We start from the raw sequence: 27,659 nt of genomic DNA on the forward strand, positions 1-27,659 counted from the left end.
GAAGACGAGTGGATAAAGCCTTATAGTGTAAGGAAATAAATGCCAGACTTGACAGTAAACTACTGGGACTGACTGTGGTCAGGGTTCAGATGAAGGAAGCAAGCGTTTTGGAGATGGACCAGCAGAGCTTTGAAATTCACAAAGTCTTGGAAGTGTCCTGATCAGACAGAAGAAGGAAACCCCCGGCAAGGCTAGGCATATTGACAAGAGTGCTTCATCTCAAACTTAGATGGTCAAGCGGATCAATTGTTAATCCGACGATTTTGATTTAGTGAGACTGGGTTGGGACCAGATTTTTGTGTCGCTAACAGACCAGGTGAAGCCTTGATGGTGCTGATTCTCGACCACATTTTGAGGAACAGTCACTTCACCTGGGTGTGAGAAATGCAGTCTGATAAGGAAGATCTCACTCAGATTTATGGGTCGGGACCTACATTTTAACAGCACTCCCGCCTCCCCGAGGGATTCACATGCATATTTAACGTTAGAAGCAATTTCCTTAGTTGTTCTTTGTTCTGAAGGAGAACCCCAGGATGTCTAAACTTCCTTGACTATTGCACAGTAGCAGTCTGCTTTCTCTCGGTGCTGGTTCCCAGGGGCAGAGATTTGTGCCCCACGAAGCATGTTCTGCTCCTAAATCAGCAGTAACTGTGGGAGTTGCTCGCCTCGTAATCCTCCTGACTGGGTTCCTTTCCACCCCGGCTTCCCCGGGGCGCTCCAGCTGTTTCCCACTCCGACGCCCAGGCAGCTACTGTGCACAGCTGGAGCCCCACGCCTCGAGCTCACCCGCCGCTGCCATGGCCCGCGCGGCCAGGCGGGGGCGCCGCAGACTAGGCGGTGCTTGAGGAGGCCGCGCCGCGCCGGGCGGCCGAGCGGGGCTGGGGAGCGCGGGCGAACTCCGCACCCGGTGCCAAGCGGCGCTCCTGGCGCGCTCCCACGTTCCCACACCGCGGGAGCGGCGGCTCGCCACCTGGGCGGCGGCGCGCATCACCCCGATCTGCGTTTCATAAACCCGTCGGGACGTTCCTGGCCTCCTGGGCCAATAATCAGCCCGACCTTCTTTCCAAAGGAACGGTTGATTATAATCCCCAGGACGGGAGATGACCTCGGGGGCCTAGATTTTAAAAAAATCTCCTACTAAAGTCATTATCTTCGTTATTAAAAGCCAGGCACCCCGGAACACTCCCTTTCCTTCTACCGTGCATACACACTTCTGCAGTGTGTGTGTGTGTGTGTGTGTGTGTGTGTGTGTGTGTGTGTGTGTGTGTCTTGAAAAACAAAAGTCTGGGAGCAAGGTTGTAAAACCTAACGATTTGCTAAGAAACCCGGGACCGAGGACGCACTTGACGAAACAGCGAGTTTTACAAGCGAGCGAAGGAGCTGGGCGAGAACCGCGCGGCGCGGCGCGTGCTCACCCGGGCGGGCCGGCCCGGGGCGCCTCTGCGGGCGGCGCGGGGCATTTCGCAGGAAGAGGAGGTCGCCTCGGTGTCTCGACCCGGGGGTCCACGTGCTGCAAGGAGGCACCCCTCGGTCCGGCACCCCAGCCCGGCCAGCCCCCGCTCGCTCCTCCTGGCGTGTGGAGCGCGCATCCCCCCCCCCCCCCCCCCACACACACACCAGAGCTGCTCTTTGGGGCGCAAAACCACGGCTGTTTTCCAAGATCGCTCCCTTCGCGCGGACAGCGCTGCGGGCGTGTGTGCGTTTCCCTTCGCCTGTAGGGCTCAGCCTGTGATGCCCCAAGAACAGCAGGCAGTCTTACCAGTTATTCACGACTGCGTGTTCTCTCCTGAGGCTTATGGGGTCTGTACAAACTTGTGTGAGTGTGACTATGTGTGTGTACACGTGTGTGCGAGTGCGCGCATCTCCACCCTCCGCTCCCTCCCCACCCCCACCCGTGCAGGGAGAAGTAGTCCTATAGAGCGATGATAAATATCCCTGTTGATCACTTGATTGATTACCTCCCTGAAAGGTCACGCGGGCTCGCAGTAATTTCCTTTTGCCTAAGGCTTCCTTTTCACTTTTACTCCGGTACGACAGCTCCGAGTACACAGGATCTTTATTTTTTATTTTAACACCTAAATGCAACCCCTCCCGAAAACAATGCAGACAAAAAAAAAAATCGAATAAAATCAACTCGAGACCTTTTTAGCTCACTCGTAGTCGCCCTCCCCACCTCGTTCAGTCCTTTCTTCTGGCCCCGCTCCCTCCTTCCGCGGACTCTCCTCCACCGAGATGGATTCTGGACTCTATTTAATAGATGAGTGTCTTGCAAGTAAACTCAGGCGTCCCTTGAGCCTGCATTTCATGTGTGTGACTCTCTCTTTTTCTCTCTCGTGGACTAAACTCGGATTTAAACCACTAGACAAGCTATTAATTTAGCTAGACTACCCAGGGTCTTGAACCCAATTAATTTCTAATAATTATAGCCCAAGGGGGCTAGATAGATCTCCCTGCCTCTTTCTTTTATTGCCACTCCACGCCACCGAGGTCAGCGTATAATAATAAAGTGTGTATTTTGAAAGCGATCTCCAGAACAGTGAGTTATTGCAATGAATGAAAATTGTTTCCATTTTGGTTAATTGAGCCCGTGGCCTGAAAGCTAGAGCTCTGAGACTAAATAAAGAGGACTGTTTCATTTCAACTTGAAGAAACCCCTGCCTAGCTCTGGTCACCCAGCGAGAGTTTAATTTCTTAACAGCTAACCTGAAACCCAGCGTTGGGTAAACAGTATTAATAATTGCATTACAATGATTAAATTAATCTTGCTAGTAGCCAGGAGAGTATAGGTTGCGATTGAATAGCAAGATGCAAAGTTCACTGCACAAAAACAATAGGCCAGGAAATCTCTCCATAAAGAATTCAAACTTTCTTCCAAAGATATTGTGGAGCTTGTTCAATTATAATGCAAAGAAAGGAAATTTTCCTGATGCATGCGATGGATTAAAATTAATTTCTTTGCCATTTCTAGCATTAAAACTGGTTGGAAAAGGGGTGTTTATCCTGTCCTACTCAGTGACTCATTTTCCTTCCATCTCTCATCTCAATTTCTCTGCTTTGTTTTAAGAATCCCCCAACTGTCCCTCCTCCCCACCCCGACAGCAATTAAGCAAGTAAACCCAAACAGCTGGTAAGCCCATCACTTTCCAAGAAGGCACTTGCTTCCAGGACGACCGCTTTGGAGGGAGGAAATGTAAGGAAACTCTGGACCATGTTACTGCTCCCCCAAAGAAACGAATTTCTTCAGGAGAGGGACAGGCAGGCGGTGCTGGGGGGCTAGGGCAGGCAGGGGGGTAGCTCCACCAACCTGTTGGAGGCCTCTCTCCCCCTTGGACCAGCGACAGTTTAGACATCCCGTCACAGGGTGTCGGGAATCCCAGGGGTCGCTGAGCAGAAGTCACCTGCTTGGGTCTCACGGCTGAGATTTGGGACAGGTGGCACTGACGGGTCCAGGCCCTTGGGAGTGGGAAACCGCTGGGGCAGTCGCGCAGGGGCCACTGCAATGCAGGCGGCGACCGAGGTCCGCTGCTGCTGGGTGTTTGCGCCATCAGGTTAAACACACTTGAACTAGCAACTTAGCTCTTTTATGAACGCTCACTTAGGGCAGAACGCAAATGCCAGAAGGAAGAGAGGCGAGGAGGAAAAGAAAAAGTAACCCAGTGCTCGAGTTTGGAAATAAACATTTTATAGTGAACACTTTTATTAAATACTAACAAAAGAACGATGTCTTTTCCAACGCCTTAGCCCGAGGGCACAGAGGAACTGGAGTTTATTATTTTTAGTTAGAGAAAATTGGATTCGCTTGGGTCCGAACCTCTCGCAAAGTCCAGATAATAGACTGCTTGACCCCAGGGATTTAGTAAACCGGAAGGGGGAAGGTATTTCAGCAGCGCCACCCGCCCACCCACCCCTCCAGTTTCAAAGATGGTCTTCTTTTGGGTGCCGAGAGGTGGTTTTCTTTAGTTTTCCACCTCTCACCTAGCTTCCTTCACGGCCCGCAACCCCCACCCCACCTGCCACGTGGGTTCTAATTTCTTTGCAGAAACAACCACCAGAGCTTTACCTGTGGGTCTTGCATTTAACCTCGGATTTGATACCATGATCTTTTCGTTTCCTAGAAAATTCCCCAGCCCTTCTCTTAACCTTCGCTTTCCTATGGGACCCGAAGGTAGACCCTTGGGGAGGATAAGAAAGGAATACTGAGCCTTAGAGGAGCGAACTGTTCAGTTTTGTTTTGCTTTTTTTTTTTTAAATTCCTGGGGCGGAGAGGTGAAATGAAATGCTCCAGACAGATTCTCCAGTTGCGGCTCAGTTCGGGGGTGGTGGAATTGTGCCCCCCCAGTCCCCAAGGGCCAGGGCCCTTTAGATTCTAACCATGGAAAGGACTAGACTATCTGGCCAAAGCGTTGAGGTTCTGTGCCCAGAAATCTCTGTGCTCTGGCCCAGCGTGAGAGTTCCCGGATGGACCTCGGGACCAAACAGAAGTAACTTCTATGAACTTCTTTTCCACCAGCCTCAGATGTTTCTCTTCCTAGGGATTCTACTTCTCTTTCCCAAGCTCTTGAGGCTATGCCTCCTTTTCCTTTGAGGGCATTTACTGGTCACCGGGAAGGCGTTCCTCCATCGAAACCTAAGAAACCAGAGCTCAGGCAGAATGTAGGAGTGCCCGTAAATTTACACACACCAAGGTATAATCACAACACCTGTGCAGGTAGGACAGCAGGAACCCTGGAGCCCCTACTCCACATACCTGCCCTTCAGTTCAGAAGAGCTAAGAGACTTCCCTGTGGACTTATGTGTAAGCACAGAGACATGAAACTGTTTTAGTCTTGTTGGATAATTCCTCTTTTTTGCCCTTTCTTTCTTTGCACATGTTTCAACATCAACCATCGATTTCTCTTGGGACTGTCACTTGGTCCTCCGGGGATCTTTATTTTACAGCCCAATGACCCCAGAATTACACAGGTACGAGACAGCGAAATGGTGGGAATCCTTAGCCAGAGAGGATTCTCTGAATTGGATTTCCTCGAATCCAAAGCACAGCTATTTTTGAGCAAATGATGGATGCCCTTGGGTTGGAGCTGTAATCTGATCTCTGTCCACTCACCTCCAGTCCTAATTTTGGCAATAAGTTACCACAGGTAGTACTAGGCATTCTCAATGATCTTCCACCCTTCTCATGGCCAAGACCTGCTTTTCTTTTCCCTTTAAGTGGAGCATCAAGAATGTATTGTAGAAGAAAGACGGAAAAGATTGTAATTTTTTTAATGGTGTCTGGCAGGATTTGCAACAGATATTAATGGGGACATAAATAGTTCATGGAAGATATTGAACAAAACTGTTTAATGCAAGGAGGTTGTACCAAGAGAAAATCTATACATAGTTGGGATTGATTCCTACCTCGAACACTGGTACCCCCTTTACGCGTTCCCTATTAGTGCGTACCCACTTCCTTGGCAAATCCTGTAATTAAAGCAAATTTCAACAGTGTGTTTTTAAGTGGGGGAGGAAAGATCTGCCTCCACCTTGTCCTTCTTCGGATCCCCTGAGGTTTGGGGTCTAAGCTAGTGAGTGAAAATGGCTGGCGGGCTGGGCTGCGGCGGAGGCGGCGGGGGCAGCGGCCGGGAGGCCGGAAGGTGACAGCCCGAGTGCAGGGAAGGCAGGAGGTCTTGAATGTCAAACGCCCGCGCTAGCTCGGACCTGGGAATCAAGGGTGTGCGGCAGAACACGGAAATGTTCCTAGCTAAGCAGCAAGCCTGGATGTTGGACCTGAAATCGCGAAATAGTTACTCTGCTCTCAGCGCTCAAAGCACGAGCCCAAACACTTCAGTAGCAGTAGCAGCGGCAGCAGATTTTCCGAAGTTCAGGCTAATTCTCACTTTCTCCCGAATCGCTCGCCAAAGGTCTAGTCCTAGTTCTTGCTATTTTATTCATTTATTTTTTAAATAAGCACACACCCTCCCTTGCCGCTCCCCACCCCCACCCCCCACCACTTTTTGCTTTCCACCAGGGAGTGTAAAGAAAATTTTCTGCAACTTAGAGTGGGGGAAACAACAGCAATGATACAAGCTTATTGGTGATTCCAACACGAAATCAATCCGCCCAAGTCTTTTCATCACCCCCCCCCCCCGCCCTTTTTGGGGCGAGGTATCTGCTCCCCTCCGGCTCCCCGCACTCGCTCCCCGCCCCCCGCCGCCCTCCCCGTGGCTGCTTTTCTCCGCCTCCTCGGCGATTGCCATCTGACAAGATCTCCAAATCAAAGTGATAAATCGCTCCAAACTTTTTTTGGCGGCGCTGAGATGTTGGAGGGGCGTCTAGCGCGCATGTGCGAAGGTGTCCAAACTGACAATGCTGGAGAGATAGCGAGTGTGGATTGAGAGAAAGGGAGAGAGGGAGGGAGAGAGTGAAAGAGGGAAAGACAGGGTGAGTGTGTGAGAGAGAAGAGGGAGTGAGAGAGAGGGAGAGAGAAAGAGAGAAGAGAAAGAAGAGAAGAGAAGAGAGAAGAGAGGGAGGGAGCGAGAGGGAGAGCAAAAGAAGGAAAAGATCCAAGAAAAAAAAACACCCCAACCACACACCAGCGGCGGCAGGACTGGGCACAGCATGAGATCCAAAGGCAGGGCAAGGAAACTGGCCACAAGTAGGTGCAATATCCCTTTTCTATTGGCTTTTCCCCTCCTCTGCCATCTTGCATATCTGTCTCCGGCGCTCCGGGAGGGAGCGCGGCTGCCTGTGGCGCCGGGGCCGGCGGGAGGCGACTCGCGCCCGCCCAGCAACCTGCCGGCCACCCCGCACCCGGCCGCCGCGGTCCCGGCCTGCTTCGGGCGCCAGAGGAGCCGGGGCAGCCCTCCGCCCCGCGCACCTACCAGCTGCGGCGAGCCGGGGTGGGGTGGGGGGTGGGGGTGGGTGTGGGGGCAGCCCAGGCCGGGTGGGAGGGAGGAGAGCGCGCGATTGAGCGGGAAGGGGTGGGGGGGGAGCGCGGCTCCCCCTCCCCGCCTCCCCCTCCCCCGGCTCTGGAGAGTCGCCTCTGGCCAACCAGCTGGTCCCGGGTGCGGGCGGGGGAGGGAGGGCCGGGCCGGGGGGAGCCGGGCCGGGGGAGGCTGCCGAGCCTCGGTCGGTTTCGGGGGGTCGGGGCGGCCGCGGCGGAGTTGGGAAAGTTGCGCGGCGCGCGGGAGCGGCGCGGGCCGGGCGGGCGGGAGCGGCGGCGGCGGTCGGGGGCGTGTGGCCGGCCCCGTGGCGGGACCGCCGGGCCGCGGGCAGGTGGGGGCCGCCGCCGTCGCCGGGCAGCCGAGAGCTGGGCGCGGGGGGCGCGGGCTAGCGGCGATCGCCCGCCAGGACCAGGGGCCCGGGAACTCGGGCCGCGGGGTGCCGAGTGACCCCCAGGGGGCGGGCTGTCCGCACGGGGGCCGCCGCGCTGTCCCGGACGGATCCCGGGGCCCGCGACCAGCCTTCCCGGCGCCCCCTGCCTGTCTGGCGTGGAGGGGACTCGGCCACATGGGACAAGAGCCGCAGAACTCGGGACGGGGGTGGCGGGACCCCCGCACCCCGCCTCTCCGGCAGGACAGTTGGGGAACTTTGCCCGGCCAGGCCCTCTGGCCGGCTCCGGCTTTGTCCGAGGCGACCCGACTGGCCTCGTCCAAGGCGTCCCCCCCGCCCCCCGGACCCAGGGGCCCGGGGAGCTGAGCTGGGGGCTGAGTTCCGAGCGTGGCCTCGGAGGTGTTGGCACGCGGCGGGGAACCGCGTCGGGAGCTGCCGTGCCGCCGCGGGCTCTTCTGCCCCAGGCAGACGGAATTCTCGAGTTGTTTTTCGTGTGGATCGGAGAAAGGGGAGACGGAGGAACGGGGGTGTGGGCTCTGGTCGGTGAAGCCTCCAGACCCCGCTCCCCTCCCTTGCGTGCTAAAACCAGACGTGCCCCCCGCGTCCGCGCCGCCGCCACGTGAAAGGCAGCGACACCTCGGCTGTGGCTCGCGGGCAGCGGGGTCCGCGGTGTGGCCGGGTGAGAGGCTGTCAGAGTGGGCGCCTTTCGGGTGTTCTGTCCAGTCATCACCCAAGCACTCCTATACTCCCTGTTCCGTCCGCCCGCGTCTCTAAGATCCACCGAAATACTGCGTTGTTTGGGGGATCCATCCGTTTCTTTTTCGGATATTGTTCACTTAGCTCTAAGCGACAACGTCAAACCGCGCCAGTGGAACAGCCGTGTCCCCCGCCCCCGGCCACCGCCGCTTTCCTTTTTCTGTTTGCTTTTAAAAGACCAATGCCTTTATTTTCATCAGATGAGGAATTAATTTTCATGTGCTTGGAGGCCTGGGGGGCTTCAGTTCCGACGGACTAAAGGTTAGGGCTGTGTGTGTGTGTGTGTGTGTGTGTGTGTGTGTGTGTGTGTGTGTGTAGGGGGAAGGGGACTGGAAGAAAGGGGTGGGGGGGGCAGGACGAAAAGAGGGGCGGGGTGGAGAAGCTTATTTCGGTGATGCCTAAGTTGTGAAATAGAAGCCAAAGGCATTTCTCCCCTCTTTGCCGGGTATCCACCGAAGTGAAAGCACAGAACAAACCCTTTGAGTTCACTTGAGCAACTTTCCCAACTCTTTTCATTGTGACGCTGTACGCCGTATATTAAAAATCTCCCGCGTGTACAGCCCACTCGAGAGCCAGCAGCCGAGCCTCGTTTCCGATCGGCTGATACTTGTCATCCAGCCGGTGGAAGACCCGTTTATTTCATCCCTCGCTTCTCTAAGGATGCCGCTGCGGTTTCTAAGAACTAGATATGAATTCTTACAGACTTTTCCATGCTAATCCTTAGGTTCCTGCTTGCGCGGCGCCAGCTGTTGCCACTGTGGCTGCTTTTCTCAGGAAGCTGCTTCAAGCCATTCTTCAGTTAAAACCTGGGTAATAAAGGAAATCATACTAAAACTACGTATTTTTAAATTTTAAAGCGCCATTTCCTCTCCCCTGCCGTGCGGTGCGTGGAGTTTCCTGCGCGGGGCAGAGATAGTCAGTGACCCCTGCAGAGCAGTCCAACTTGCAGCTCTGTCGGCGCCGGTTTCTCTCTTTTTCTGGGTTAGGAAGAGGCGGAGTGACCAGCATACTTTAAAAACACACCTAATTTTATCTTTGCAACCGGCAAGATAGCAATGGAAACAGATCACATAGAAACTGTTTTTTCGATTGCGTGTTATATTTTGTCTACTGTAAATTTCTTGGGTGACCTAGTCCTGTAGGATTTATGGCTAAGGTGCTGGATTCCACCGATCGAGATCACCGACCAGAAACCCTGAAAGTACCCACTAAGGTTAAATCCAGAACGAATGCGCAATCCGTTTCCCAAGTCACAGGGCTTGTGTTTTTACTAGTAGCTGAAACAGATGAATTCGTTGTGAATTATTCCAAAAGAAAAAAACAATTTAATAAATAAGAATGGGAAAAGCAGCATAACAAACATTTCTGCTGTCTAAAACCCTTGGCTTTTATTTCTGTCTTTAAGAGAAGAAAATTAAAAGCCAACAAGAGTCTGGCAAGGCAGGGGTGCTTCCCATCGGTTTTCTTGGGCTGCTAGGATAGCACCTGGGCAGTGCCAGAAATGCCAGTTAACAACTGTTTTCCGCGGGATGATGGGAAAGAAATGAGGCTGATTGGTTCTGCCCAGCAAATACACAGCCTGGAATACTGAAGGAATCCTGTACCCCACTTGACTCAAGTGACGCCCGGCAGGGTTTCAATCACAGCAATGAACGAGTTGCAAGAGTAACCCCCCTTAGCTACTGGCCCCCCAGAAGTCTCGTAAAGACCCAGAAAGCAATGCTATTAGTACCACTGCAGCCGCCAGAGGGGCACTTGTTACTTGTACACTTGATGTCGATTTCAGAAGCTGCTCTGGAGTAGGTTAGGCAGAAGACACTTCCTTCTGTGTTTCAACTCCCCACCTTAGCAGCCCAATGCCTAAGATAAAGGAAAGCACCTGGTTCCAACCTCCAATCTCCATCAGTCAGTCTGTCCATTAAGTTGGAGTTTCCTTCATCCTCCCTAAGCGAGGTAGGGGAAGGATTAAAACACTGAGGTTTGTTGGAAATACAGATTTTGTTTATTTCTTACGTTTTTGAGGAGGAAAGACCGCTTACTGATGGAGGCAGAGGCCCATCTAGGACGACGGTTTATTTGCCATTTCTTGACCATAACCCTGGTGCAGGGATTCCTTATTACATTTGGCAGTAGGAGCACAGCCTTCCTGCAGCATTTCGGTGTATTTTTGCCAATAGAAAAAAATGTGTTTAAGGGAAGGTTAATAACGCTTTTCATCCCCCTCCCCCGACCTCGGCACGGTGGAAGGGGACGGTTCATTAGTTGCAGAGGCAGAAAGGCTGGAAAGAAAAGGCTTCTTTTGCAGGTTTTTTCCCTCCCTCTTCTGGTGTGGGGGGCGGGTATGGCGCAAAAGTCTCAGGTCTTGGCGTCGGCGACGGTGTGCGTGCGTGCACTGGAGTGCGCGAGGCTGCCCTTTGCCGGGTAGCCCAGCTCTCAGGCTTTCTGAGCCGAGGCCTCTCCCTGCAACACCCGGCAGGCCTCCTCTGCCGAAGGACATTCATCACCGACCAAGTTTATCCAAGGCACATGAACGCGTCCGTCCATGAACAATTTTGGTTTCTTCTATTTCTTCTTTAAAGTTAAAGGCGAAAACTCCCAAGAGTTTTCTTTGAGACATCCCGGCATTGGGAATTTATTTTATTTCGGTTTTGGAAATTGGGATCACGTTCTTCCAGGCTACCGGCCTGGCCTGGGGCAGTAAGGTCAGGGTGGGGGCCGAAGGGCTCCATCCTTCCGGCCAGGCTCGCTCTCCTCTCTCGTTGCACCGCCTCTGTTTGGTCTTTTTGGAAGGGGGCCCACGAGATGGAGAAACTTGACTTGTCCTCTTCTGGCCAAAGGCTTTTTTACCTTGTGTGAGAGGTACTTAGCGCCTGCCAGGGCCCTAGCCCAAGAGCTAGGTCAACCTGGCCTGTGTCTCAAGTCCAAACCGCCGGGTGCAGGGGATGGGGGCCCTGGTGGGGAGCGGGGTGGAACTGGGGAGGCCCTCGAGTGCAGGCGGAGGTGCTCGCCCAGCGCGTCCCCACACCCCCCTCCGCGCAGCTCTGCCCCAAGCTTAGGCCAGACTTCAGAGAGGCTGCGTGCCTGGCGCGCGGCTTCCCTGGGTGCGGGGTTTGCACTGACGGTGTACACACACACACACACACACACACACCACACACACGCTGGCGCGGGGCTTCCCTGGGTGCAGGGTTTGCACTGACGGTGTACACACATACACACACACACACACACGCTGGCGCGGGGCTTCCCTGGGTGCAGGGTTTGCACTGACGGTGTACACACACACACACACACACACACACACACACACACACACGCTGGCGCGGGGCTTCCCTGGGTGCAGGGTTTGCACTGACGGTGTCCACACACACACACACACACACACACACACACACACACACACATACACGCACGCACGCACGCACGCGCGCGCGCGCCCGCCCTCACTCACGCTTCCGCCCTTCCACCCCCCCCCCACCCCCCCATAGGGCCTCCCTGCCTCCTAGGGCTGGGAGAAGATGGGGGTGGAGAGAGACAGTTACACTATAGTGATGCTAGTCCCACCGCCACCCCCTTTGCTTCTCCCCTGGTTAACTCTGGAAGCCTCTGCTCCATCCAGGAGGAACTTGCTTTCAAAAAGATCAGTTGGGGTGTGTGTGTGGGGGGGGTGACCTGCTTTGCTTTTCAACAGCAAGGCCCATGAGTCAGTAGTTCTCTCGCTATTCCATTTGCTATGGTTCTCTTTTTAAAATTCCATTTCCCCCTTCCCACTCTTCTGACTTGCCGAATTTACCAGTGAATTCTCAAGGAAATTAGTAGGGTAGTGAGAACTAGTCTAAGGGAGAGGATGAAAATAGGGGCAAATAGTACCTAAAACAAGAGCTGAGAAAGGAAGAGAGAGCTGTGTACTGCTTCTTCCAGACCCCTAGCGTACACACAGAGTGGGTTTTTTTATCCTCCCCAGTAAATGAAAAAAAAAAAAAAGGTAAAATCCTTGTTAATTACCCTTGCTTACATGCCATACAAGAAACTTCAGAGATGTTTCTACATAAGGAAGAAACTGTTTACAAAACTCTTTCAAAAGTGTGACATATTGCTCTAGTTCAGCACTAAAAAGCTAAACACACTTACCCGCCTTTGAAGTGCCCTGGCCAGGGCAGCTTATTTGAGTGCAGTTCAGATACTGCTGTGGGTATAACTAATGGCCTCTACCTATTTAGCTCAAGTGGGTGGAGAGAAAGGCCTGAATTCCTTGTCCAATGGGTCCCTCTGGAGACTTGGTTCTGGCTCCTGGCCATTTCTGTACAATGTCAACATTGAATATTTGAATTCCCAGACTCTATTTAACAAGTTTCTAAATAAATAAACTCATTGTGTGTCTGTGTTTAAAATTATTTCACCGCTTTTATAAAAGCTACAGCATCCTATTACATTGGCTCTGCAAGTTGAATTTAAAAAAATAAACAAATAAACAGAGCTTAAAGCATTTTAATAGACAGAATAAATGTACTTCACAATGTACTTTACAAAGACATTCTCTGATATGTGCCAGGGGAGGTGCTTCTTTAGGGTGAATTTAAGTTTGCTCTGTGCGATACAATTGAGAAGTATAATAAAGAAGCAAGTTAATTCAGAAAGTTGGTGAAATATTAGTCACATTCAAAGAGGATGTCTTTGGGTATATATGATAATTTTCCATGCGATATCCTACAGTGAGCAGACAACTTCACTGATGGGTTGTGGATATTTATAGGTTCTCCCATTCCTCCGTATCGGTAGGTTTAGAACTCTGCCCTCAAGTTTCATTTCTGGCTATTGTTTTTTTAATTATCTTTCTTTATAAGTTGCTAGGGATGTATACACAGGCATTGTCCATATGTTTCAGTTTGATTTTAAAAAGGTCCACTGAATCTTATATTTTAATATCTGAGCATTTGAACATCCACAGCATTTTTATGCAGATAGGATTGTATATATGTTCTATGAAGTACAGTTACACTAAGGGAAAAAACTCCCACAAAATTCTAGTTCTATTTGAAAGTGTGGACCTCATCTGGAGTTGTTAGGAAAGAAAGTGGAATTCACTCTAATTTAAAGGACAACATTATTAAGGACAATTTATTAAGAATTTTGATTTGAAGGGGCACATAGCAAAACCCATAACATGTATTTGGTAACATGGAGAGCTCAAAGCCAAGAAAAAAAATACCACCAACCCATACAAACCTTAAAATAGATTACAATGACCTCAGCTATTTTCATTTTCAAAAAAATAGCCATGATTAAAAAGAGGAGAGTGTTTTGCTTGGAACCATACTCTTCTACATTATTATAAAAGCTGTTTTGTGGTTTAAGAACTGTTTCATTATAGAAATAAAAGGAAAGTGAAATTTTAATCAAATTCTTGACTCAAAGTCCTCATTTTTGAATTTTTATTTTAGTTTCTTTATTCATCAGCAAGCATGATTTTGACTTGCATGCTTAGACAAATTCTTGAATATTAACTTTAGTAACAATTGTGCATAACAAAAATATTTATAAAAAAGATTTTATTAATTCTCTTAGTAAATTAGTTGATGTCTATAACTTGCTGACAGTATAGCAGGAAGAACTGAAGCTTCCTTAATCTTGTTCTAGAACCCACTTAAGGGAATTGATTTTGTGTGTTAGGGTTGCTCGACCTCTGGCTTTCACTAGAGTCCTTGTCCATAGCGGCTGATAGGCTTACTAAACAACAGTACCATTCTTCTGTGTGTTCAGGCCACAGTCACTCATCAACAGTTCTGATGTGTTCATCCTGAGTTGAACATAGGTGTGATCCTTCAAAACCTAGAGATCTTGAAGATTTACCTGCAAGTTATTTAATGCCTGAAATCCTGGTATCTTAACTCGTGAGGTGGAAATAATAGCACCACTCTTGTTGGGTGCTACAAGGGCTTACCCAGATCACACATGCTAAATAAAAGTAATTACTTAATAAACCTTAGTCACTTTGTGTCCAATGACAAATCAATTGGGCTTTCTAAAGAAGACTTATTTTGGACATTTTCCCCTTTTATGTTTTTATATTGTCTCATTTGTTAAAAAAATTGCACAAATCGCATAAGCAGTTTTGAATGTCTTTCCAAATCACATCCACAGAATAAACAAAAGTCACATCTAAAATTTTTTTGGAGGGGAGCAGGGGATTTGGGCCACACCACATGATGCTCAGAGCTTACTCTTGGCTCTGTACTCAGGGATCACTCCTGATGAAGTGATGCTGTGGTTTGAACCCCAGTCATTTGAGTGCAAGGCAAGCACCTTACTTCCTGTACTATATATTTTACAGCACCATGTCTGTACATAAATATAGGGATCACAAAATGTTGCTCAGTTTTAAAGTGATTACGTTGTGTGTGTAAGACTTGAGTTCAGTCCCCAATGCAGCAAACAAACAAAACCACTAAAAACTTAAGCATATTGAAATTATTTATATGAAATTAAAATAGGAAGTAAATTTATTTCAAAAGCTTGAGAATCTTTGTTCTTTTGGGGAGAAAAGAATGGGAGAAGGGAATGTGTAAATGAAATGATTTGACCTTTCAAACACAGGTCTTGGCATTGTTTGTATGCACAACAATCTAAATTTAATTGTTTAATCTTCTCTAGTTGTCATTTAGACCGCTGTCTCTGGTGTATAAAAATGTTGTGTGAATGGAATAAAGTTTTGCAAAGTCACATTACTACCCTTGCTGAGTTGTGATTCTCTAAATGAGGAGATTAGACCATTGCAGAGATTGTAGACTCAAATGCCTATAGGGATTGGTGGGTACAGTAAGTGAGTGAAGCAATACTAGGATAAGCCCTCTCTAATTCTTATTAAACTCTTGATACCCACCCTTCAATTCCAGTATCAGAGGGAGAAGTAAGACTCTTCAAAACTTGAGTTTAAGCTTTTCCCAAAGAGGCAGCTGCTTTTAGCATCAGTTCCCTGTTGCCACTTTGGGAAAAGGATCCAGTATTTGTTGGTCTTCTAATTTTTAAGACAAGACATATACCTAGATTTATTTTTGTGTGTGAACTTTCTCTATTTTAAAATGTTGACTCAATTGAAAAAGCATCACCAAACCACATTCTGCAGATCCAATCAAACACCTCTGTCTGTTATATACACAGGTCATGGACCACAAACTTACAATGTCTGGATTAGATGATTCCAAGGTTCCTTCAAAATTCCAACATTTTAGGATATCCACAAGGCTTCCTGGATATTATCTTGTATTTTTAAGATCTATATCTTCCTCCTCCACCCCAAAGTTAGTGTGTGTGTATGTGTGTTTTGATAGGTGGAAGTACTTATTATAGAATCTGATATCTGACCATTTATCTGGAAAAAAGGCCTTTCACAGCCATGTTGTGTCTTTCTTTCCCCTCATGCCGCTTCATCATTAATTGGCTTAAGAAAATAAACTGAAACACTCACTCCCCTTCTTATAGCCACTGGCCACCATTCTTTTTTGTTTCTTACTCAACCAATTCTTTGATTTGTGGGCAGAGGGTTGGGTAGTAAATCATTAGGAGACAGTTTTCTGTGGTTTTCCACAGTGGGAGTAAAAGCATTTGGCTACTGTGGCTATAACAGAGAAGGAAGAATTCACTACTGCTCCCTAGGAGGGTCCAGATGTCACATCCTGTACATCTGTAACTGCAGAACCAAATTCGTTTCTAAGATACAAGAAATAAGTTTTTAAGTGATGAAAGCATTACTTGACAAAAGTGACTTTTCTTGGAGGAAGTTTATATATGTTCAAAGAACATTTGAAAATGAACATAAGCAAAAAAAATGGTCAAGAAATATTTGTTCTATTAATTTTTATGAATTGTATTTCTTGAGAAATAATAGGTGGATACTAAGTAAAATTAAGAACTGAGATAAAAATGACTAGAAACAATGATGGAATGTCAATATACTAGATCCTTCCAATAAAGTTTTTTTTGGGGGGAGGGAGAGAGGGGGAGTGTTCAGGCATTGTTCAGGGGGCCATTCCTAGCTCATGATAAGGAGTGACTCCTGGAAGCACCCAGGGACCATAAGTGGGTGCCAGGGATGGCAACAACACAATCACCCATAACACCCCCATCTCCACTCTTTCTAACCCTAGTCCAGGATAGTCTGGATAAAACACTTTATGCTATTAAATTTAATATAATATCAGTGGACTTGTAAATAAATATTTGTTCCTTCGGTTAATATTGTTGGAAAAATTACCGAAGAATGCAAGAGTTATAGAGGTAGAGTTAAGTAGTGGTGGGAGTGCACATTATCAGTAGGTTATCAGCTCCCAACTTTTATTCTTGACACCGAAACGTATACTTCTAGGTTAGCTTGTGAAGGTCCTTCATTCTTTTATTTTTTTGGCTTTTTGGGTCATACCTGGCGATGCACAGGGGTTACTCCTGGCTCTGCACTCAGGAATCACCCCTGACGGTGCTCAGGGGACCATATGGGATGCTGGGAATTGAACCCGGGTCGGCCGAGTGCAAGGCAAACGCCCTACCCGCTGTGCTATCACTCCAGCCCCAGGTCCTTCATTCTTGATTAAGAAGAATGGATTAATTATGATCCCGGTTCTGAGTTAGATGGGTCTGGTTTTGAATCTTGACTCCACCATTTACTAGCTAAGTGAAATGGCAAACAATCTTCCTGATTTAGCTTCTTAACATATAAACTATAAAAATGCTTACTTCATATAAGGACTTGATGAACAAAAGCATTTAAAGTGTTCCTAGCAGAGTGTGATCTCAATACATGTTTAGCATAATTTGATTAACTTTTCACACTTATTTGTTTTCTCACCTAAAACAGGTATGTGTAACCTAACTTGTTTTCTCATTCTGCTCTTCTCATTCTTTTGGCATTCTAACCTTGTGTTTTCATCTTACAACCTTTGGCCACAGTGCTGCCATAGTCTGTAAATATATCTGTGTTTAATCTGACCATCAAAATCTAGTTCTTCCCTCCCCCCCTTAAAATTTTTTAAATTTCATTTTTTAATTTTGAACAAATCGATGAGCAATGGGATGACAGTGACAGACAGTGACAGTGATTCTAAGGGTTTGTCTTCAGACTTCCCAAATGCTGACATTTATTTAAAATTTATAAAGTACTTCACAATATTTTATTACATTTAATATTTAAACACAAATCCTACCACCATTACACCTTCCCACCACCATATTTTGGGTGTTTTCATCCCAAACTCCAAACTCCTTGTCCCCGAAGCAGAACCGAAATAATATATTTCCCTCTCAGGTTGGTTGCCTCCTAATTTAAATCCCATCAAATGTGGTTCGGTACTCTTGGAGTATGAGTAGGGTGTGTCCTATGAAGTGTAACTCTGCGATGTGGCCTCTCGGGTCCAAAAAAAGGTTCACTCGTGGGTGAGGCTCGGCCTGAGTGGGTGGAGAGTGGCTGTGAGCAACGGTTGAGTTCTGGAGGTTTTTGGCTGCCCAGGCTAGGTCCCCTGGGGCGGGGAGGGCTCTCACCTGCCCTCTTCTGGGGTGCCCAAGTGAAGCAGCCTGGCGCAGGATCTGGCGGCATGGTTATGGCGAGCGTCATGTTATGCTCACTTCCCAGAGAGAAGAACATGCGATCTGGATGGTGGCTCATGACCAGATTATCTGGCACTAGCCAGAGGTGGCTTATGGGTGTGACTGCTGAGTTGCCAGAGACATGGGGATTTAGGCAGAGTATCTCTGTTCCCCCTCCCCCCTTTTTTTTTTTAAAAAAAATTGAATCACTGTGAGATACAGTTGCAAAGCTTTCATATTTGAGTTTCAGTCATAGAATGATAAAACACCCATCTCTCCACCAGTGCACATTTTCTACCACCAGTATTCCTCCCCCATATCCCAACCCTCCCCTTGCCTCTATGTCAGACAATTTCCCTCTTACTCTACTTTTGGGCATTATGGTTTGCAATACAGATACTGAGATGCATCATATTTGGTCCTCTATCTACTTTCAGCACACATCTCCCAACCTGAGCCATCCCTCCAACCATCATTGATTTAGCGATCTCTTCTCTATCCCAGCTGCCTTTTCCCCCAGCCCACGAGGCAGGCTTCCAACCATGGAGCAATCTTTCTGTCCCTTGTCTCTATTGTCTTGGGTGTTAGTCTCATGTTATTTTATAATCCACAAATGCATGCTGTCATTCTATGTCTGTCCCTCTTTCTGATTCATTTAACTTAGCACAACATGTCCATCCATTTATAAGCAAATTTCATGACTTCATCTCTCCTAATAGCTGCCTAGTATTCCATTGTGTAGATGTGTACCAAAGTTTCTTTAACCAGTCATCTGTTCTCAGACACTCGGGTTGTTTCTAGGTATTGGCTATTATGAACAATGCTGCAATGAACATACAAGTGCAGATGTCATCTTTACTGTGATTTTTTTGCACTCCCAGGATATATTCCCAGAAGTGGTCATATGGAAGCTCAATTTCTAGTTTTTGAAGAAATGCCCATATTGTTTTCCAGAAAAGATGGACCAGTTGGCATTCCCACCAAGAATGAAAGAGAGTCTCTTTCTCCCCACATCAGTGCCAGCACTGGTTGTTCTTATTCTTTTTTTTTTTTTTTTTTTTTTAAATCTTTTATTTTTTTTATTTTTTTTTTTTTTATTGTGGAAAGTTACAAAGTTACAAAGTTTTCAGGTTTAAATCTCAGTTATACAATGCTCGAATACCCATCCCTTCACCAGTGCTCATATTCCACCACCAAGAATCCCAGTATAGCTCCACCCCGCCCCCTCACACCCCAAACACCCCCACGCCCCTAGCCCCCCCACCCTAAGCCCCCCCCTGCCTGTGTAACTAATAAATTTCACTTTACTTTCACTTTGATTGCATACAATATTTCAACAAAACTCACTATTATTGTTTGGAGAGTCTCTCCCCTAAAGTCAGACCTGCTGAAAAGGAAGCATTAGGTAATTTGTTTTCCATTGCTGAGGATGAAGAAGTGTGAGGTCGAGTGACCACACTTAGCGGCCTCTCAGTTTTGGGTTTCTGTAATTTAGTATTTTAGTAACTAAGTCCAGAGAGATATCTGCCAGAAGTTGCATCGTTGCCAACTTGTACTTCTCAGTTACATTATATTCCACATATGAGTGCAATCTTTCTATGTCTGTCTCTTTCTTTCTGACTCATTTCACTCAACATGATACTTTCCATGTTGATCCACTTGTATGCAAATTTCATGACTTCATGTTTCCTGACAGCTACATAGTATTCCATTGTGTAAATATACCAGAGTTTCTTTAGCCAATCATCTGTTTTCGGGCACTCTGGTTTTTTCCATATTGTGGCTATTGTGAACAGAGCGGCAATGAACATGGAAATGCAGATGTCATCTCTACTATACCTTTTTGCCTCTCCGGGATATATTCCCAGGAGTGGTATTGCTGGGTCAAATGGGAGCTCAATTTCTAACTTTTTGAGAATCGTCCATATTGTTTTCCAAAAGGGCTGAACCAGTCGGCATTCCCACCAGCAGTGAAGGAGAGTCCCTTTCTCCCCACATCCACGCCAACACCGGTTGCTTTTGTTTTTGGGGATGTGGGCCAGTCTCTGTGGTGTGAGATGATATCTCATTGTTGTTTTGATCTGCATTTCCCTGACGATTAGTGATGTTGAACATTTTCTCATGTGCCTCTTAGCCATTCGGATTTCTTCTTTGGAAAAGTTTCTGTTCATTTCATCACCCCATTTTTTGATCGGGTTGGCAGTTTTCTTCTTGTGGAGTTCAACCAGTGCATTGTATATCCTTGTTATCAACCCTTTATCGGATGGGTACTGCATAAATATCCTTTCCCATTCTGTAGACTGTCTTTGTATTTTGGTCACTGTTTCTTTTGAGTTGCAGAAGCTCCTTAGTTTGAGATAGTCCCATTTATTTATCTTTGTTTTCACTAGCTTAGCCAGTGGCGTGTCAGCTTTGAAGATACCTTTGGCTTCAATGTCGTGGAGGGTTTTGCCGACCTTATCTTCAATGTACCTTAGGGATTCTGGTCTGATGTTGAGGTCTTTAATCCAGTTTGATCTGATTTTTGTACATGGTGATAGATGGAGGTCTAAGCCCATTTTTTTGCATGTAGCCGTCCAGTTTTGCCAGCACAATTTGTTAAACATGCTTTCCTTGCTCCACTTCACATTTCTTGCTCCCTTATCAAAGATTAGATGATCATATATTTGGGGGTGTATGTCAGAGTATTCAACCCTGTTCCATTGGTCTGCCGCTCTGCCTTGGTTCCAGTACCATGCTGTTTTAATGACTACCGCTTTGTAGTAGAGTTGGAAGTTGGGGAGGTTGATTCCTCCCATTTTCTTTTTCCCAAGGATTGCTTTAGCTATTCGTGGGGGCTTATTGTTCCATATGAATTTCAGGAGCGCTTGCTCCATTTCTTTGAAGAATGTCAAGGGTATCCCTATAGGGATCGCATTGAATTTGTACAATGCTTTGGGGAGAATTGCCATTTTGACAATATTAATTCTTCCAATCCATGAGCAGGGGATGTCTTTCCATTTCCTCGTGTCCTCTTTTATTTCCTGAAGTAGTGTTTTATAGTTTTCATTATACAAGTCCTTTACCTCCTTTGTTAAGCTGATTCCGAGGTATTTGATTTTTTGAGGCGCAATTGTGAATGGGATTGCTTTTCTCAGGTCACTTTCTTCTCTCTCATTATTTGCATATAGGAAAGCCATGGACTTTTGGGTATTAATTCTATAGCCTGCAACTTTACTGTACGAGTCTATTGTTTCTAGGAGTTTCTTGGTAGAGGTTTTAGGGTTCTCTAAGTATAGTATCATATCATCTGCGAATAGTGAGAGCTTGATTTCTTCCTTTCCTACCTGAATGCCCTTAATATCTTTTTCTTGCCTAATCGCTATTGCAAGTACTTCCAGTACTATATTGAACAGAAGTGGAGAGAGTGGGCATCCTTGTCTCGTCCCTGTTCTCAGAGGGAAGGCTCTTAGTTTTTCCCCATTGAGGACAATGCTTGCCATAGGCTTGTGATAAATGGCTTTGACTATATTGAGGAAGGTCCCTTCTATACCTATTTTGGCTAGTGTTTTCATCATAAACGGATGCTGGATCTTGTCAAATGCTTTCTCTGCATCTATTGATATGATTATATGGTTTTTATCTTTTCTTTTGTTGATATGGTGGATTATGTTGATTGATTTCCGGATGTTAAACCATCCTTGCATCCCCGGGATGAATCCCACTTGGTCGTGGTGTATGATCTTTTTGATAAGTTGTTGAATTCTATTTGCTAATATTTTGTTGAGAATTTTTGCATCTGTGTTCATCAGGGATATTGGCCTGTAGTTTTCTTTTTTTGTGGTGTCTTTGTTTGCTTTTGGTATTAGGGAGATATGAGCCTCATAGAAACTGTTAGGGAGGGTTTCTGTTTCTTCAATTTCCTGGAAGAGCTTGAGAAGGACTGGCAAAAGGTCCTCTTTAAATGTTTGGAAGAACTCACTAGTGAATCCGTCTGGACCTGGGCTTTTGTTTTGGGGGAGACTTTTGATTACCATTTCAATTTCCTTGATGTTAATTGGACTATTCAGGTACTCCAGGTCTTCTTGGTTCAGCCTTGGGAGATTATAGGAGTCGAGGAATTTATCCATTTCTTCTAGATTCTCTTGTTTCGTGGCATAGAGATTTTCAAAGTAGTCTCTGATGATCTTTTGAATTTCATTGGTTTCTGTCGTGATGTCCCCCTTTTCATTTCTGATTCGGCTTATAAGGGTTCTCTCTCTCTCTTTCTTTGTGAGTCTTGCTAGTGGTTTATCAATCTTGTTTATTTTCTCGAAGAACCAGCTCTTGGTTTCATTGATCTTCCGGATTGTCTTTTGGGTTTCCATGTCATTAATTTCTGCTCTAAGTTTTATTATCTCTTTCCTTCTGCCTGGTTTTGGCTCCTTTTGTTGGTCCTTTTCTAAGGTCTTGAGCTGTGAAGTCAAGTTATTTATGTGGGCCCTTTCTTCCTTCCTGAGATATGCTTGCAGAGCTATAAATTTTCCCCTTAAAACGGCTTTAGCTGCGTCCCACAGGTTCTGGTAGCTCGTGTCTTCATTCTCATTTGTTTCTAGGTATCTTTTGATTTCTTCCTTGATTTCCTTCCTGACCCACTCATTGTTCAATATCGAGCTATTTAATTTCCAGGTGTTTGATTTGGTTTTCTGCATCTGTCCACAGTTAAGTTTTATCTTCAGTGCATCATGGTCTGAAAAGATAGCTGGTACAATGTCTATCTTGTTGATTCTGTTGAGGTATGTTGTGTGGCCCAGCGCATGGTCTATTCTGGAAAATGTTCCATGTGCACTGGAAAAGAATGTGTATTCCTTTTTTTGGGGATATAAAGCCCTGTATAGATCTATTAGCCCTCTCTCTTCTATTTCTTCCTTCAAAGCCAGTATTTCATTGGTGAGTTTTAATCTTCTAGATCTGTCCAGAGGAGACAGTGCAGTGTTGAAGTCTCCAACTACTATTGTGTTGCTCGAGATGTCCTTCTCGAGGTCTCTTAGCAGCTGTTGTAGGTATTTAGCTGGTCCCTCATTGGGTGCGTAGACATTCAGGAGTGTGATTTCTTCCTGATGTACACATCCCTTGATTAATAAAAAGTGGCCTTCACTATCCCTTCTAATCTTTTTCAACCTGAAGTCTATGTTGTCCGATACTAGTAAAGCCACTCCGGCTTTCTTGAGGGAGTTGTTTGCTTGCAGGATTGTTTTCCATCCTTTGACTTTGAGTCTGTGTTTGTTCTGGCTATTCAGATGTGTTTCTTGCAGGCAACAGAAGGTTGGATTGAGTCTCTGAATCCATTTTGCCAGTCTGTGTCTCTTAATTGGTGAATTCAGACCATTGACATTAAGGGAGATTATTGTTATGGGATTTTGTGCCGTCTTTGTGCAAGGGTTTGTTGTGCTTGTAGAGGTTGTTCTTGTCTTACAATAGCCCCTTTAGTGCTTCTTTTAGGTTTGGTTTTGAGTCTATGAAGTTCCTGAGCTGTTGTTTATCCCCAAAGTAGTGTATGATTCCTTCTAGTTTGAATGAGAGTTTAGCCGGATAAAGTATTCTTGGTGAAGCGTTGATTTCATTGAGTTTTTTCACTATATCCCACCATTGCCTTCGAGCTTGGAGGGTTTCCTCTGATAGATCTGCTGTGAGCCTAAGGGGTGCTCCTTTGTATGCGATTTCCTTCTTGGACCTTGCTGCTTGGAGTATTGTGTCTCTCTGGAAGATGTCCATCATTGTAACTATGATATGTCTTGGGGTTTTTCTGTTAGGATCTCTTTTAGCTGGCACTCTCCGGGCGCCTTGAATCTGGATGCCCGCATTGTCCAGCTGTGGGAAGTTTTCCGCAATGATTTGTTTGACTGTGTCTTTTTCGTTGGGGTTGGTTCCCTGTGGTTCTGGTAGTCCAATGATTCTAATGTTGTTCCTCTTGAATTCATCCCCTAGGACTCTGATTCTGGCTAGAGCTATTTTGAGGTCTCTTGCCATGGTTTGATGTTGCCTGTAGGCCTCTTGCAGCTCATCTTCAAGCATACTGATTCTGTCTTCGGCTGCAGTCATCCTATTGTTGAGGGCAGTCAGAGAGTTTTTGATTTCATGTACGGAATCCTTCATTTCTTTTTGAAGGTTTTTTATTTCTGCTCTCATTTCTTCCCGTATTTTGTCGGCTGTCTGTTGTATTGTTTCCGCCAGGTCTTCCTTGAAGTTGTCCATCTTTGCATTGAGTTGATTGAACATGTTGAGGATTTCAAGTCTGAATTCTTTCTCAGAGAGGTCAAGTTTGTAGGAGGCGCCCATTGAGGTTTCCGGATCCCTTTGATCGTCCTCTGGTTGCAATGGGGATTTTCGCTGTTTCTTCATGTTGTTTGTGGTGATATGAAAGAGGGCTCTTGATGATGAGTGTCCCTGTTTCCTTTTGTTGTGAAAAAGGATTGTGGATAGGCTCAGTTAATAGTGGTTGGCTTTTTAATTGCCGGTGTAGAACCTGGTCTCCTACTGAGATGTTCTTATGTGAAGTCTTGTGTTTTGTTGTCCTACTGCTTGCGAATAGCTAGGATGTTAGTCTTGGATAGGATGTTGAGAAAACTACTTTCCGCCGCGTTAGCGGCGGCCGCCGGTAATGAGGCCACGCCCACTTTTCTTAGGCCACGCCCCCTGGTGGTTAGGCCACGCCCCTTTCCCACAGACCTTTGCGGGAAGACAGGACGGCGGCGGCGCTTGGGGTCGGCGTGCCGGCCACTCGGCCGGCAGTCCGGAGGGGAGGGAAGCCCGGGGTGCTCAGGGCCGCGGAGCAGGCCGGGTCCGGAAGGGCGGGTCGAGGGAGCGTCACAGACCTTTGCCGGAAGACAGGACGGCGGCGGCGCTTGGGGTCGGCGTGCCGGCCACTCGGCCGGCAGTCCGGAGGGGAGGGAAGCCCGGGGTGCTCAGGGCCGCGGAGCAGGCCGGGTCCGGAAGGGCGGGTCGAGGGAGCGTCACAGACCTTTGCCGGAAGACAGGACGGCGGCGGCGCTTGGGGTCGGCGTGCCGGCCACTCGGCCGGCAGTCCGGAGGGGAGGGAAGCCCGGGGTGCTCAGGGCCGCGGAGCAGGCCGGGTCCGGAAGGGCGGGTCGAGGGAGCGTCACAGACCTTTGCCGGAAGACAGGACGGCGGCGGCGCTTGGGGTCGGCGTGCCGGCCACTCGGCCGGCAGTCCGGAGGGGAGGGAAGCCCGGGGTGCTCAGGGCCGCGGAGCAGGCCGGGTCCGGAAGGGCGGGTCGAGGGAGCGTCACAGACCTTTGCCGGAAGACAGGACGGCGGCGGCGCTTGGGGTCGGCGTGCCGGCCACTCGGCCGGCAGTCCGGAGGGGAGGGAAGCCCGGGGTGCTCAGGGCCGCGGAGCAGGCCGGGTCCGGAAGGGCGGGTCGAGGGAGCGTCACAGACCTTTGCCGGAAGACAGGACGGCGGCGGCGCTTGGGGTCGGCGTGCCGGCCACTCGGCCGGCAGTCCGGAGGGGAGGGAAGCCCGGGGTGCTCAGGGCCGCGGAGCAGGCCGGGTCCGGAAGGGCGGGTCGAGGGAGCGTCACAGACCTTTGCCGGAAGACAGGACGGCGGCGGCGCTTGGGGTCGGCGTGCCGGCCACTCGGCCGGCAGTCCGGAGGGGAGGGAAGCCCGGGGTGCTCAGGGCCGCGGAGCAGGCTCTGTTCTTATTCTTTTTGATGTGTGCCAGTCTCTGTGATGTGAGATGATATCTTATTGTTGTTTTGATTTGCATCTCCCTGATGATTAGTGCAAAATCTAACTCCTAATGTTGAATTTAAATCCTTTCTACTTCTGGAAGTTTGTCATCATCACAGCTGAAGACATGGCAGAATTATTTCTGCCCACTGTCATTTTTTGGCATTTTATTATCAATTTATTATCTTCACTATATAAATAATTCCATTTTTTCCCTAGCAAAACTGTGACACTCCTAGAGACTCATTTTTGTTTTATATAGTTCCTCATTTGATTCTTTGCATATAGTAGATATCAGTACAAATTAGGTGATAATGGTTAACAATAGGTTTTGGTGGATTACGTGGACCACCTTCAGTTTATTTGCATGAAAAACCTGTGCAGTTAGGTAATGTCAGCAGTAGAACTCTCCAGAGTTATCTGACACTTTAATTGCGTACTAAATCCACAATTAGCCTATTTTGACAGTGACAAACCACCTGAAAAGCACATTTAGAAAGTAGAGTATTATTCCTAATTTTCACCAGTAATGCTCCTCATTTTGCCAGTGCAGGTATGGCCACTCAAATTAAAAATTGTTATTGATCTCTATTAGATCCTAAGGCTTATGCAAATGATTGGACCTGATTCTGGAGATTATCAGTGATATCCTGGTAGAGATAGTGAAGTATTTTGTAGAGTCTTGTAATTCTTAGGGATTTTGGAGGTGCTCAGCTTCCCAAAAGTCATTAGAAGTTAAGTTTTTACATCATATATTTTAACTCTGGTTTAGGTGGCATTAGTACAGAGCATAACTTCTTGATTTGATTTGTACTCAAATTATCTTTGAAACAATTTGTCTGACAAATAATGATGATGCATTGACTCCTAATTTGCTGATTAAATTACCCCCTTCGTCCTGTGGGGTCTCCTTAATACCAATGTAACCATGATTCCTTCCCCCTACATCTATTTTCTCAGTCAAATTTCTGCTTCTTCACATCCTACGCATTTAAAAAAATTTTTTTAAATTATTTTCATAAAACTAGTTCACAGTAGTTCATTACAGATAATATTCAAACACCAATCCCACCACCGAACAGCTTCCCACCACAATAAAAGGGAAATGTGTGAAGGTTGTTGTATTTTATTCTGGAACCATTTAAGCCTGAATATAAAAGAATATAAGCAAGTATGTTAAAACCAAACAAATGTGTGCTAATTTTGATAAGTAAGTGAGATAGAGTGTAAGAAGTTCTGTGGTGCTTTCTTCTGGGAGCTTTAGTTTATAGTCTCTGGGTCTTGGCTATTGATGAGATTACAAGGCGCTGGGGGCAATTTGTGGGTGTGACTGCCAAACTACTGGACAACTGGGGATCTGAGGGGAGGAGGCCCAATCCTGATCCGAGTGGGCTTGGAGATCTCAGTCACAGGTTCCCTCATACCTGGGTTTTTCTGTCAGTCCATTCTTGGGTGAGGTTCATCCCATCGAGGGTGAGGCTTGTTCCCTCTTGGGTGAGGCTTGTCTGAGTGTGTGGAGAGTGGCCTTGAGCATGGCAGCGGTTCGATTCTAGAGGGTTTTTCGCTGCCAGGGTTCTGCTTGGGGCGGGGAGTGAAACTCAACCCGCCCCCTACGAGGTGCCCTGGTGAAGACAGCCTGGCACGGGGTCAGGACATTCTGCCACACTCCATTCTTATCTTTGTGCTGAAACCAGGGTCACTATACTCAAACCCTGAACAATGGAAAGCTCTCAGTTTCTGTTAGTTTTCTTTTTCCTCCCTCCCCCCACCTCTTCCTTTATTAATTGATTGATTGATTGTGTTTTGGGGCACACCCAGTGATGCTTCGGACTTGCTCATGGCTCTGCACTCAGGACTTATTCCTTACTGGGCTCAGGGACTCTGTGCAGTGCCAGAGATCAGGCTGACTGTGCAAGGTACGTACCTCACCTGCTGTACTCTCGCCTGCCCCTCCTGTTAATTCTTTCCCAGAAAGCACCCAGTGTGACTTTTGATTTTGTTCTTAGAACCATTCTGAAGGCATCGGAAGCCCTTAAATGAGGGCAAAGACTAAGCTGTGTTCCGGAGCTAGAGAGATAGCTCAGAGGAATGGAAAACATGGTTTGGTTTGTGTACAGGATCCTGGACTTATTTATTATATTTATTTATTATTTTATTTATTCAACCATGAATTACAAAGTTAATCATGATTGTGTTTCTTTCAGGCACACAATATTTCAGCAGTAAGTCCCTTCACCAGTGTCAACTTCCCTCCACCAATGCCCACCCCTCCCCACCCCCTTTCCTGCCACCCACCATCCTATGAGAGG

At 47.3% G+C, this 27,659-nt stretch overlaps 1 protein-coding gene across 5 annotated transcripts in view; it reads left to right on the forward strand.

Moving 5' to 3' along the window:
• The first annotated feature begins 6,310 nt into the window (after positions 1–6,310).
• Positions 6,311–27,659, forward strand: part of MECOM (MDS1 and EVI1 complex locus) — a 646,375-nt gene continuing 625,026 nt past the window's right edge. For all 5 annotated transcript variants that reach the window (XM_055129514.1, XM_055129516.1, XM_055129515.1 and 2 more), the window contains exon 1: positions 6,311–6,634. In XM_055129514.1, the coding sequence (XP_054985489.1) occupies positions 6,598–6,634 (37 nt within the window). In that variant the 5' untranslated portion in view covers positions 6,311–6,597. The remainder of the gene's footprint in view (positions 6,635–27,659) is intronic.

This window comes from Sorex araneus, chromosome 2 (assembly GCF_027595985.1).
Source record: "Sorex araneus isolate mSorAra2 chromosome 2, mSorAra2.pri, whole genome shotgun sequence".
Classification (NCBI taxonomy): domain Eukaryota; kingdom Metazoa; phylum Chordata; class Mammalia; order Eulipotyphla; family Soricidae; genus Sorex; species Sorex araneus.